The following is a 12,962-nucleotide window of genomic DNA, read 5'->3' as shown; positions in this document are numbered from 1 at the left end:
AATCCTCCCCCCCCCAAAAAAAACCCAAAACAAAAACCAATGAAGTAGTGTACACCCTGGATTAGACGTCATTTTGGGGGTGGGGGGGCGGGGAGGGGGCAGGACTGGGGTTTGAATTCAGGGCTTTGCACTTGCAGACACTCTACTGCTTGAGCCACATCTCCAGTCCATTTTCCTCTGGTTATTTTTGGAGATGGAATCTTGAGAACTATTTGCTATGGCTGGCCTTGAACCTTAATCCTTCTGATCTCAGTTAGGATTGCAGATGTGAGCCACTGGCACCCGGTTAGACTTCAATTTTGACAGTATCAGTCTCTATTGGAAGCAGCATGAAACCAGCAAAAGTGAGGGAGAAAGGAGAGGGTTATGAGGGTGTGAATATAAGCACAGTACTTTATACCCTGCATGAAAACAGAATAATGACACTCATTAAAAACTGCAAAACCAAAAGTGGGGGGAAGAGGGATAAGAAAGAATAGAAGGGGTAAATTTGATCAAAGTACATTTTATGCATACATGGAAAGATCACAATGAAACCCCTTTGCCCAACTAATATATGCTAATAAAAAACTTTCAAAACTAGAACAAGGATACCACCTTATTTACATTGTTACTTCTCTTTAATTTTTTCTTTTATCTGAATTTAAAGATTTTAATTTATAGAAATTAAATCTCAAATTATACCATTACCACCTTATATAGTTCCAAACTCCTAATAACTTACGTGTTCATCTGCCCTGGCTCAGGTTATTCAACAATTATTTACCCAGACAACAAAATCAAACTAGAAGTTACTGTCTTACCAATTCTACTTCCTGAATCCATCCACTACTTTATGTCCCCCAATGTTCTAGCCTCTGACCACTGATAGAGCCTTCTAATCACATATCCAATCTACCCTTCAAATTATCTTTACACTGCTCTCAAATCTTCAGTAACTAGTCCCTTCCCAACATCCACGGATGGCAAACTACATACCACGATGCTCCAGAGGGTCAAAGAAGTTCACAGCAGAGCTATTTTAATGTTCAAGAGAAGCAGAGCAATATACTTCAACTGTGTATGTCCTACACTGTAGCACACTGTGACACTGTGTGTGGTGCTAGCTCAAGTCAGTTTTAACACGAGTATGTTACATTCCTTCTCATGGTGCTATCTTTGCATTTTCCACAGCTATTTTAAAAACCAAATACCATACAAAAGTCAATGTGGACAGGAAATAATCGTGGTAGTATCCAATTGAGTCCAAGTTTCAAGAAATAACAGTAATTTTTTCTTTCAATTTGTGTATCATTTTTAGAATGAAATAGAAATTAACATACTCAATATTTAAGAACAAAATTATTTTCAGAAATTTTTTAAGGTACTGGAATTTGAACTCAGGGCCTACACCTTGAGCCACTCTACCAGCCCTTTTTTGTGACTTTTTTTTTGAGATAGGGTCTCTCAAACTATTGCTGGGCTGGCTTCAAACCATGATCCTCTTAATCTCAGCCTCCTGAGCAGCTAGGATTACGGGCATGAACCACCAGCGCAGCGCTTGGCCAGAGTGAAATTTAAAATATCTCTTCATGTGTTTTGTTTTTCTAAATAGCTACAAAAATTAATGATAGATATTTATCTAGTAGTTTGAACTTAACTACTTAATAATGAGAATTTGGGGAATTTATTTAGCATAGGGGTACCAGGAAAAACTGAGAAGCTAAAGGTTCTATGAACCAAGGGGCTTGAACTCAGGCCCTCATGCTTGCTTGGCAGGCACTCTGGTACTTAAGCCACTCTGCCAGCCCTTTTTTGTGTTGGGTATTTTTGAGATAGGGTCTCTTGAACTATTTGCCTGAGCTACCTTGAGCCACAATTTTCCTGATCTCTGCTTCATGAGTAGCTAGGATTACAGGCATGATCCATGGGTACCTGGACTAGACTACCTATTAATGATGGTAGTAATGATTTATGGCGTGTAATCCTAGCAAGTGGGAGACTGAGGCAGGATCTTGAGTTTGAGTCCAGTCTGGACTATATAGTAGGTTTAAGGCTAGCCTGGGCTACATAGCAAGACCATGTCTCAAAACAACAGAAGGTGGGAGGAAAGAAAGGAGCTGGGAGAAAGAGAAAGAAAGATGCTTTAAAATCTTACCTAAAAGAATGATAATGACAACAAAATTTTTTAAAAAGGATAACCATTTGTAAAGAGATATACTCCAAGCTCTAGGATAGATGGACCACTGACTTCAGACATTACCTATAAGTCAGTATTTACCTCATTTTTTGTAGCTTCTACTTTGGTCTTTTCCTTTGACCCAGAGGTTGGCATTTCCTTTGTATGTCCATCAGGAATGTGTATCAAAATGCATGGAGCTTCTTTGCAACTATAGGGGCTAAAAAGAAAAGGAAAGGCCAGAAAGTTTATTTGAGCAAAATTATCCAAAAACAGCAATTAAAACTGAATTCCTGGAAGAGAGGGAATCTGATCAAAGTACATCATATGCAAGTATGGAAATACCACAACAAAACCTCTTTGTATAATTAATATATGCTAATAAAAATTTTTCTACAAAGAAAAATGGTAAAATTTTTAAAAAGAGAGTATCATACAGCTTACCACTTTACCCATGAAAAGACCAAATCTACGAAGTACAGGTTCTACTGCAATTTATGAACATTCTCATAGATATGAATGAGCTAGTCTCGGGGCAAAAGTGCATCCAACCTGCCTGCCACCAGAAACAAAGTGAGTGAAGCCGGGCATGGTGGCGTTGGCCTATAATCCTAGCACCTGGGAGGCTAAAGCAGGACTGAGCTATAATCTGAGACACTGCCTTAAAACAGGGGAAAAGAAAAAAAAAGAGGACATTAGTGGATGTTATGGGTATCCCTCGACATATAGGAAATTTACCTGCCACACCTAATCTGCTTAAAAGAATTTCTGTAAAAACATTTTATGTCCTTATGGGCACAGTAATTAGCAGTAATCCACTGACTCAGACTATTCATAAGTGAAAGAGTTCTACAAATTCTGCAGTAAAAGCTAAAGTAGAAAGAGAAGTCATTTAGTAACAACTGGATCCTATTGCTGCAACACTTTTAATAGGTTTATTGAGATAATTTACACCTGAAAATAATCACTTTTAAGCTAGGTGCCAGTGGCTCACCCTATAATTCTAGCTACTCAGGAGGCTCAAGGTTCAAAGCCAGCCCAGGCAAATAATTTGCAAGACCCTATCTTGAAAAAACCCATCACAAAAAAGGGCTGGTGGAGTGGCTCAAGGTGAAAGGCCCTGAGTTCAAGCCCCAATACCATCCCCCCAAATACAAAATCACTTTAATGTAGCATTCAAATGGCTCTATAAAATGTGCAACTATCACTGTGTGATTTTAGAACATTTACACTATGCCAAAAAGAAACCTTCTAGTAATAGCGGGGGGTTTGCTAACTAAAGTACAATATGTTATATGTAAAACACAAAACCCCACTAACAATGAACAGATACTGAAACAATGAAGGACAGGAATGTAATACAGGTACATTAAATGAGGGTTTTAGTGGGAAAGGAAGGGCAAATGATTAGTGTAAAGGAGGGTGAATATGGCTGAGGTACTTTCTACACATGTATGAATATGGAACACTGAAACCTGTTGAAGTTATTTTAAGAAGGGAAGTGGAAAAAAAGGTAGATTAATGGAGGTGATGAGCCAAACAGGTATTATACATATTATATATATACACACATATATATAGAAATATATGTATGTGTGTGTATAGAAACATCACAATGAAACCTCCTGTATAACTATCATATACTAATTTAAAAGAACAAAACTACATTTCTCTAGTACTTGGCAATCACTGATCTACTGTCTTTTTTTGGCTAGACTTGGGTTTGAAATCTGGGTTGTATACTGGTAAAGCAGGTGCTCTATTGCTTGAGCCATGCCTCCACTCCATTTTAGTCTAGTTATATTGGAGATGGGTCCTGTGAACTATTTGCTTGGGCTAGCCTTGAACTGCAATCCTCCTGAACTCAGCTTCCCAAGTAGTCAGGATTACAGGCATGAGCCACCAGTGCCCAGCAAAAGGATCATTTTAAAACAATTAAACAGAAATTTACATTACCAATCAGTGTCAACATAGTAAGAGCAGACAAATCTATATATCACATTTTATCTCTCTCCCTTTCCAAGACATTGAATGGTGAATAATTAAGAAAAGGGACACCCCAGAGGAAACTACAGGGTGGCAGAAGTGTCCACTATCTTGCCTTGTGTGCTAGCTACCCACCTTATTTGGCCCACCTGGCCTTGAACTGAGTTCCTCTGGATCTCAGCCTCCCAAGCAGCTAGGATTATATGCATGAGCCATCAGTGCCTAGCTCTACTTTGTTTTTATGGATTTGTCAATTCTGGACATTTTACATAAATGGAATAATGTGATTTGTTATGACTGGCTTCTTCCACTCACCATATTTATAACATTCATCCGTGTGGTGGCATGAATCAGTATTCAATTCCTTTTTCCTTTTACAGCTGACTACTACTTTTGTTGCGTGGATATAATGCATTTTGTTTATGCCCTCACCAGCTCATAATTGGGTAATTATGAATAATACAGCTATGAACATTTATGTACAACTTTTTTGTGACATGTTCTTATTTTTCCTGGGTATATGTGTAGGAGTGGAACTGACTATAAAATATGACTATTTTAGAAAACATTTTAGCAGTTCCTCCTAAATATTTTCTAAACTGGCCGTACCATTTTATAATCCTAACAGCAATATATGGAGAACTCCAATTTCTCCACATCCTCTCCAACTTCCTATCAGTCAACCCAGTTGATATGAAGTTCTATTTCACTGTGGGCTTAATCTGTACTTCCCTAGTAACAAATAATATTGAGCATCGTTTCATGTGTATATTAACCATTTTTCTATCTCCTTTGGAGAAATGTCTATTCAAATCCTTTTTTCATTTTTAATTGGGTTATTTATTTTTTTAATGTTGAATTGCAAGAATTCTTTATTTACTCTGGATACAAGTCCTTCATTAGGTATGTATTCAGATATCTTCTCCCATTCCATTGGTTGTCTTTTCTTCTTGATGGTGCCCTTAAAACAAATTTTTAAAAATTTTTCAAGTCCATATGTCTGTTTCTTTTTTTTATTACTTAGAGTTTAGGTGTTATATCCAAGAAAGAACTGCCATGGTTACTTATGTTTTCTTTCGACACTGTTTAACTTTAGCTCTTACATTTAGGTATTTAACACATTTTGAGCTAATTTTTGTATATGGTAAGAAGTAGGGCCCAACTTCACTCTTTTATATGTGGCTATTCAGTTGTTCTAGCATTAGTTGTTTAAAAGTTTAATGCCTTTTTGAAAATAAACTGAAAACCTACTGTTATTCTAGATAGTGGCTAAGACCACCATTATTAAATACTTAAAAGGGCTCAGTAAGTACCAGGCACTGGCTATACTGTTTCCATGCAAAAAGAATGAACTGTTGGAGCTGGGGATGTAGCTCAATGAGAGTCTTTGCCTTTCATACATGATGTCCTGGGCTTGATCCCCAACACCACACACAGAAAAAGGATACCAATATTTACCTAATGGGTTCATAAGGCTGATCACATATGAAGAATCCTCTTCTCTGGAGCTGTATAATGTCCCCTTTTTTTAAATCCTTAAGGCAAGGATCCCCTAGCATTAGTTCTTCGTGCTATAAAGATGATATAAAAGTAAAATATACTTTTTTCAAATCAGAACACTAGATAATTCTAAAACACAAGCCATTTTTCCAGTTGCTGAAATATTCTCATTTTCCAGGTATGTTAAAAACTTTACTACTTAACCATACACAGTGAAACAGTAACATGTTAAAAACAGTGAAAACCAGGCCTGCATGTCCTATAATCACAGCATGTGGGATGCAGAGATGGGAGGACAGGTTGAGCCCAAGAATTCAAGACCAGCAACACAGAAGACTCAGTCTCAAAATTAAATAACTAAATACAGACATAAAAGGACTATTTCATTTATCATTTTTTTATTCATTTATTCACATGTGCATACCACCTTCTCCCTCCTTCCCCCCTCAGTTCCAGGCAGGTCCTGTTCTGCCTTTATCACTAGTTTTGTTGAAGAAAAGAGGCAAGTATAATAATGAAGGCAAAGTGTTTTTGCTAGCTGAGTTAAGGACAGCTATCCAGAAATATTCCTTTTATTCATTTTTTAAAGACAGAATCTCACTGTGTAGCACAGACTGGTCTCAAACTTGCAAATTTCCTGCCATTACAAGCATGTGCCACAATGATGCATGCTTTGAGTGCTTCACAATTTTAGTTAACATTTATAAACTGACTGGCTTCAGGCAGTCCTGTGGAAATAATTTCTCCATCATAAATATGAAATGCGCCTGGCACCTGTGGCTCACTCCTATAATCCTAGCTAGTGAGGAAGCAAAGATCAGGGGGATCATGGTTCGAAAATGGGCCTGGGCAAAATGGTGGTTGAGACCCTAGCTCAAAAATACTCAACACAAAAAAGGGCTGGAGGTGTGGTTCAAACAGCAGAGTACCTGCCTAGCAAGCATAAGGCCCTGAGTTCAAACCTCAGTACCACACATACACACACACAAATATATATATATGAAATGCAATGGAAGAAACACACAATAAACTCAGCTGAAAAACATATTAGCCTAACATTCAAGTGCAGGGCTCTAGAGCGAGGATGCATTGGTTTGAATGTAGCTCTATATTTACTACTTGTTGTAAAGCATCCTGCTTACCATCACTGTTCTTTACCTTCTATATAAATATAAAATTCTACAATTTTTTTTCCATTTTCCTTGAGAAAACAAATATTTAAACTTAACTTTTAAATGCTAAAGAAAAGTTGGAAAAAAGATGAAATTTGGTCTCTTTTCATAAGATTACCTTACTGTTCTTGTTGACATATTGCTTAAAGTCCTCATCTTTTCCCAGCACTGGTTTTGTGATCAGGTGCTCATAAGTGACACAGATTGCTGGAATAGGAAGAGCCTGTGAAGTCTCAGCAAGCCAAGTGATCTTAGTCGTTTTCTTGTAGTCTTTGTTCTCTAAATTTAGTTTTGCATCAAGAGATACAATTTTTCCATCTGTATTTCTAGATACAAGATTGAAAAATATACAAAGAAATTAAGCACAGCTGCTATGAATGCATTATGTTGTTCTGTAATATTTCAAATTACTACAAAGTAATTTACTATTTCTTAATAACAAATGGACAAGAAATTTTCTTTGGAAAAATTTCAAATTAAACGTGTATTTAAATTTCTAAAATTAAGGCATGTATTAGGTGAATAAAATGTCTCTGCTGTCAAGATACTAATAATCTGCTGGACAACAGACCCAAATACATCTGACAAAAAATACGAACACATTTATGAATTTAAAGTCACCTGTGCTAAACATTACAAAATCTGAAACACTACATTTAAAAATGTTTAACCACTATAGTCATATGTAAAGGCTACACAGTTAAGATTTCAGAGTTTATTCAAATAAATCTTAAGCATATTATGTTCCATTTAAATAATCTGAAAATCAAATTAGTAAATGTAGCCCATATTAATTAGAAGGTAAAATTCATTATTAACATTATCCAATCATTTTACGATGAAAATTAAGTTACATACATAAATCCTGCCGAAAGGACCCTCTTACCAAGCAACTATGTAACAAGATAACAAGACAATAAAACGGAACTCTAAAGAATGAAAACAATTTTTTTTCTGTATCTAGACGTAGTAATTTTCAACATCACAAATAGAAGACATCCTGATAACCTATTAGTAAACTGGAATATATATTTTAAAAAATTAATTTGGTCTAGAATTTGCAGTATCTGTATCTGGGCAAATTTACTAGTCAACAACAGGAATACTAGAACATTCAGTCAGGGTATGAATTAGATAATGCTTTTTTTCTTTTTTTTTTTGGCAGTACTCCATGCTTCCTGCTTGCTAGGCAGGTGCTCTACTGCTTGAGCTTATGCCTCCAGCCCTAAGTAATATTTAATAAACACATAAATGTAAAAGATATTTCTCCCACAAGTATTTGAAAACAAACAAAAGTTCTTACTTGTGTATTTTCGTAATGTTGATGTTCCCCCAATTTATAAATGTAACCATCTCACCCTCTGAAAAAGTCTCTGCATCGGCACCTTCTATGAAAACTTTAGGACTGTACCACACAGGCTTCAGGCCAACATCAGGATTCTGAATGACCAAAAAGAGAGAGAGAAAGAGAGCAAGAGAGGATGTTAAATGAAGCAACTTTATTGAATCCCAAACCCAGCAGGCAAATCTATTCATTTATCCATTCATTATATTCTTTAACCAAACAAAATTATCTATACTAGTATACTATTAAAAGTCTACTGCTATATTAGGAAGAAAATGCTTTACTTTTTGCCACATATGTAGGTTATCTCCCCAGTTCCCACTATATAAAGTCGCACTGTCATCACATAGAAAATCCTTAGCTAGAATCCCAGCTGACAATGAAGCTGATCACTATACTGGAGATAGAAGATTACTTCTAGCCTAAAGCAATCACTCATTGATTTCAGAGCTAAGAGAATTATTTAGCTCTGAATAATAACAGATTCTGGTTATCTGCTTTGTTAGCCTCATGGTCTCATTGCTTTTGTACCAAAGGAGAAAGTAAAGTCATTCCTGAGCAGTGGCTATAGAACACTGTAACACAACAGATGTAATGCTGGTAGGAAATTATGGACCTTTCCAATTTTAAAAAACAAATTTGGAAGAGAGCATCACATAGGTACAAAGATAGACAAAATTTTCTCTTTCCAGTGTGGAGAAGAAAAAGAGATGAGTAAAAAGCTTGCTGTCTTTGTTAAGTTTCAGTTGTTGTGTGGCAGAATTCACAACGAAAAAAAAAAGGAACAAAAAAAACCTTTAAAATAAATGTTAACCAGCTGTGGTGGTGCATGCCTAATTCTAGCACTTGGGAGGCTGAAGCAGAGCAATTTCAAGTTTGAGGCCAGCCTGGGTTGCATAGTGAGACCCTATCTCAAAAAACCATAAACAAATAAAAATAAAATGTTGATGAGCATGTGTTTAATTATATATTTGAGAAAAATCAGTATGGCATAAAAACTGAAATTATAACTAGGCTCAAAATAGCCTAGAACACTTTATAATAATAATAATAAATAATATAATAGTATTTATATTATATATTATATAATATATAATAATAATAGAACACTTTATGAGGGAGATGGTAACAGAATCTCCAACAGACCATTTTAGTAATCCAGTCACAACTCAAGAGTGTGCTTCCCAATCAAGTTAGTAATGAGTAGTACTTAGTAATTTAAGCCATCATTTAAACAAATAAGCACTCTTAAAAAGTTCTAGTCTCATCATTCAAACTATAAAACTTCCAGTGAGATTCACACTTATGTTAATGATGAAGTAAGTAATATATCAGATGCCACCACTCATCTGGTCAAACTAAAAAACCAACTGATGTGAGATAAAGGCAAAGCCAAATCTCTTTTACACACACACACACACACACACACACACACACACACACACACGTTCCAAATTTTATTAGTATTCAAATCTTTAAAATTAAAAAATAACTGTCATACATAGAAAGACAATCATATGTGGCTACAATTTAGACGTTTAAAGGTTTTCACAATGTATATTATTTTATATATGCATTAGTCTATAAAAATAACTTGGCTATGAGCTAGTCTATTAGCAAATGAGTAAGGTAGCCTATGAACATAATCTTAGCAAATAACAAAATTTTTTACAGATCTTATTTTTACTTTAAGATTGTCATCCATGCTAGGGAAGTAGCTCAGTGATAGAGTACTTGCCTAGCCTGCGCAAGGCCTAGGTTTGATCCCCAGCACCACAAGAAAAAACACAAACAGAACAAAACAAAAAAGATTATCAAATAAAAAGAAAAGATTGTCATCTAGTAGGTGCAACTATCCAAAATGACAAAAATGGCTTAAGAGAAACTCTCAGCTACCTACATTTAAGATATATATTCAGAATTTAATAGATACCATTTTTAGTTCACAGGTATTTTCCAAAATAGAGGAAAGAGAAGTATGACAAACTCTGAAGTCAAGCTGTGAACCAATACTGGCAGGTCTATGGGCTAAAAGTATAAACTCAGTGGTAAAGCACTTGGCCAACCACTCATGGAGGCCCAAGGAGGTGGGTGTGGGGTGTGTATTAGTAGGACTAATGTTTCCGTTTAAAAACAAAGGTGTAATAAGTAACTCAGATAATAAACAGTGTATCTCAGCCTCCACATAAAGATAAGAATATGAATTAGAATATCCCATCTTGCAGAATGACTCCAGGAAGACAGAAATTCTTTTTATACACTAGTATGATATCTCTACAGAATAACAATGAGCACCAACAGAATGCAGCAGTCCTGTGTGGTGTGCTGTTGTGCAACATTCACAGAACAAATTTCTTCAGCAAGAAATCCACAAAAGGATTTGCTTCAATTAGCATCAAATCCTGACTAGTAATATTGAATAGAAAATTATCCCCAAACTATGATCCTTGTTTTAACAAAGAGAAGAAACACTGGTGAAACTGTAGGGTGACCTTTGGGTGTTTGGCTACTTCTTTCATCTCCTCCCGTGTTTCAGGGACATGTACTGGGACCACTTCTTTCTGCAGCAATGCAACGTATCGTGGGGCCACTGGATCAATAACCTGCAACAAAATCCTCATGTCAAAACACTGAAATGTTTTGTAAACCATCATAAATAAAGTAAAAAATAACAGCACAGGAATACTAACTGGCTTTCTTTGTTACTGCATTCACTAATTTTTTGGTTTATCTGCTACCTCTTATCTAATATTCAGCTACCAAGTAGAAAAAAAGAAAAATATTTATAAACCAAGATGATGTGAAGGATTTAAAACTCCTTCCCAAGAATAACTACTGGTAGTTGAAAAGAAGTCCATTAAAGTATGTCAGAAATATTATGAAATAATTTTTAAATCTGGTATCTGAATGGAGAAGAAATCCTGTGGGGTTATATATTACTCCCTATAGGTAAATGTGATATTCAATTTTGTAACGTCAGAGAAATCCATTTTAAGGGAATATAGATATTAGTGTCTGGTATCATTTTCTATAATGAGTTAGGCAACACATTACCATCAAAAGCAGCATAGCATTAGGTCACAATAATAAGGCAACTCTATAAATTAAAAGTATGAACAAAATAATTATGTTGGTCTACATGTCATACACATGTAGAGCATCCTTAATGTGAAAGCCCAAAACCTAAAACACTTTCAGTTCCAAGCATTTTGGATAAAGGATACTCAATGTGTATACATATAGAAGAACCACAGTATTCTTAGTACTTAGCAAGGGGCTGGCTCATACAGGTAAGAAGTATCTGCAGATTAACTGAATGAATCATTGTACAATTATGCTATAACTTCTTCTATCTCCAAAATAGTAGCAGCATCTCCTCCTGACAATATACTCCTCTCAATTCACTGTTCAAATTAAAATTATCCACAATGACCAAATATTTTATGTCAACACTAGTATATAAAGCATCTGGGAGAAAAATGTGGACGAAAGCAAATGTAGGGTCAAATAGCCAAGTAGCAGTTATTTCTTCCCACTTAGAAGGGTGCAGGAAAACAGTGGCAGGATAATCAAACCTGGCTATGTTTGTTTTATACTTTTGTTGTTATTAGTGGATTGACTTTTCTTGTTCACTTTGAGGATAATTTTTGGCTTCTGAAAAGTGGTATTTTACAAATCCTGAATAAACTCAGAAGTCATTCTCAGAAGGTCATTCATACAAAGTTGGAAAAGCTATTTAATTTCCCCTTGTATGCTACTACCCATCTGCTTAAATTTCATCCCCATATGCAATCAATACTCAGCTTCTGTAAGTTTACTGTTTAATTCTTTCCTTGAAGCTTAAGGATCATTCTTCCTAGTTCAAGGTTGCTTCTTTCAGTTTCTACTGGGCTAGACTGATCAAAGATTTAATTTGTGACTACGCAGTTTAGTTTTTAAGCCAGTAAGATAAAATTTCCTTAAAGAAACTAAAACGAGATATTCCTATCTGAGAAACTTAATTCATTTTATTGCAGATCAATTTCATCAGCTGATAAACAATAGTGGAAGATTGTTTTCCACAGGTGACTAATCACTTGGGGCAACTGTTAGTTACTGCAGACTCTCAGGTCACTTAACTCTAAAGAATTATGATTCCAGGGCTGGTGGAGTGGCTCAAGTGGTAGAGCATCTGCCTAGCAAGTATGAGGCCCTGAGTTCAAACAAGTACCACGAAAAAAAAAAAAAAAGAATTATGATTCTAATGGTCTAATGTAAAGTCTGGAAATTTATTTTTAACAAGCATTACACAGGACAGTTAATAGCAGGCAAGTATGGGAAACCTTGGATTAAAAACCATAGCTGGATGGTGGCATACGCCTATAGTTTTAGTTACTGTGGAGACTGAGGCAAGTGAATTGCTTGAGTTCCAAGAGTTTGAGACCAGACTGGGCAACATAGAGAGGCCCCATTAAATAAGTCTTCCTCAGTTCTAAAATTATGTAGTTCTGAAAGACTCTGAATCTGTGGTTTTCAAATTATTCCAAAGAACTATAATGGGGGCCCTGATAGACACCAAATGGAGGGGAAGGTCAGGAATGGGGCTGAAGAGAGCAGATCTCTTTAACATACTTCAACCACAACAGCTTCACTTTTGTTTTGTTTGTTAGGGTTTACTCAAAATTTTTTCACTGGAAGACTTGCTTACTTCTACTCACTATAATTTACTAGCTGGGAGCAGATGCAGAGTTGGGGAAAACTGTTATCTTACTACTGAAATATCAACATAAGTTTAAAATTAAAGCAGTAAATAAAAGTTTGA

General features: G+C 35.7%; 1 protein-coding gene across 3 annotated transcripts in view; it reads right to left on the bottom strand.

The window, feature by feature from the left end:
- Eprs1 (glutamyl-prolyl-tRNA synthetase 1) overlaps positions 1-12,962 on the bottom strand; it is a 67,421-nt gene that overhangs the window by 27,336 nt on the left and 27,123 nt on the right. For all 3 annotated transcript variants that reach the window (XM_074048290.1, XM_074048292.1, XM_074048291.1), the window contains 5 exons: positions 10,654-10,764; positions 8,120-8,256; positions 6,935-7,142; positions 5,603-5,715; positions 2,261-2,378 (listed from right to left, as the gene is read on the bottom strand). In XM_074048290.1, coding sequence (XP_073904391.1) covers positions 2,261-2,378; positions 5,603-5,715; positions 6,935-7,142; positions 8,120-8,256; positions 10,654-10,764 — 687 coding nt within the window. The remainder of the gene's footprint in view (positions 1-2,260; positions 2,379-5,602; positions 5,716-6,934; positions 7,143-8,119; positions 8,257-10,653; positions 10,765-12,962) is intronic.

The sequence above is a fragment of the Castor canadensis genome, chromosome 11, assembly GCF_047511655.1.
Source record: "Castor canadensis chromosome 11, mCasCan1.hap1v2, whole genome shotgun sequence".
NCBI lineage: Eukaryota > Metazoa > Chordata > Mammalia > Rodentia > Castoridae > Castor > Castor canadensis.
Note: the sequence above shows the minus strand (reverse complement) of the source record. Positions and strands in the feature narration are given on the sequence as shown.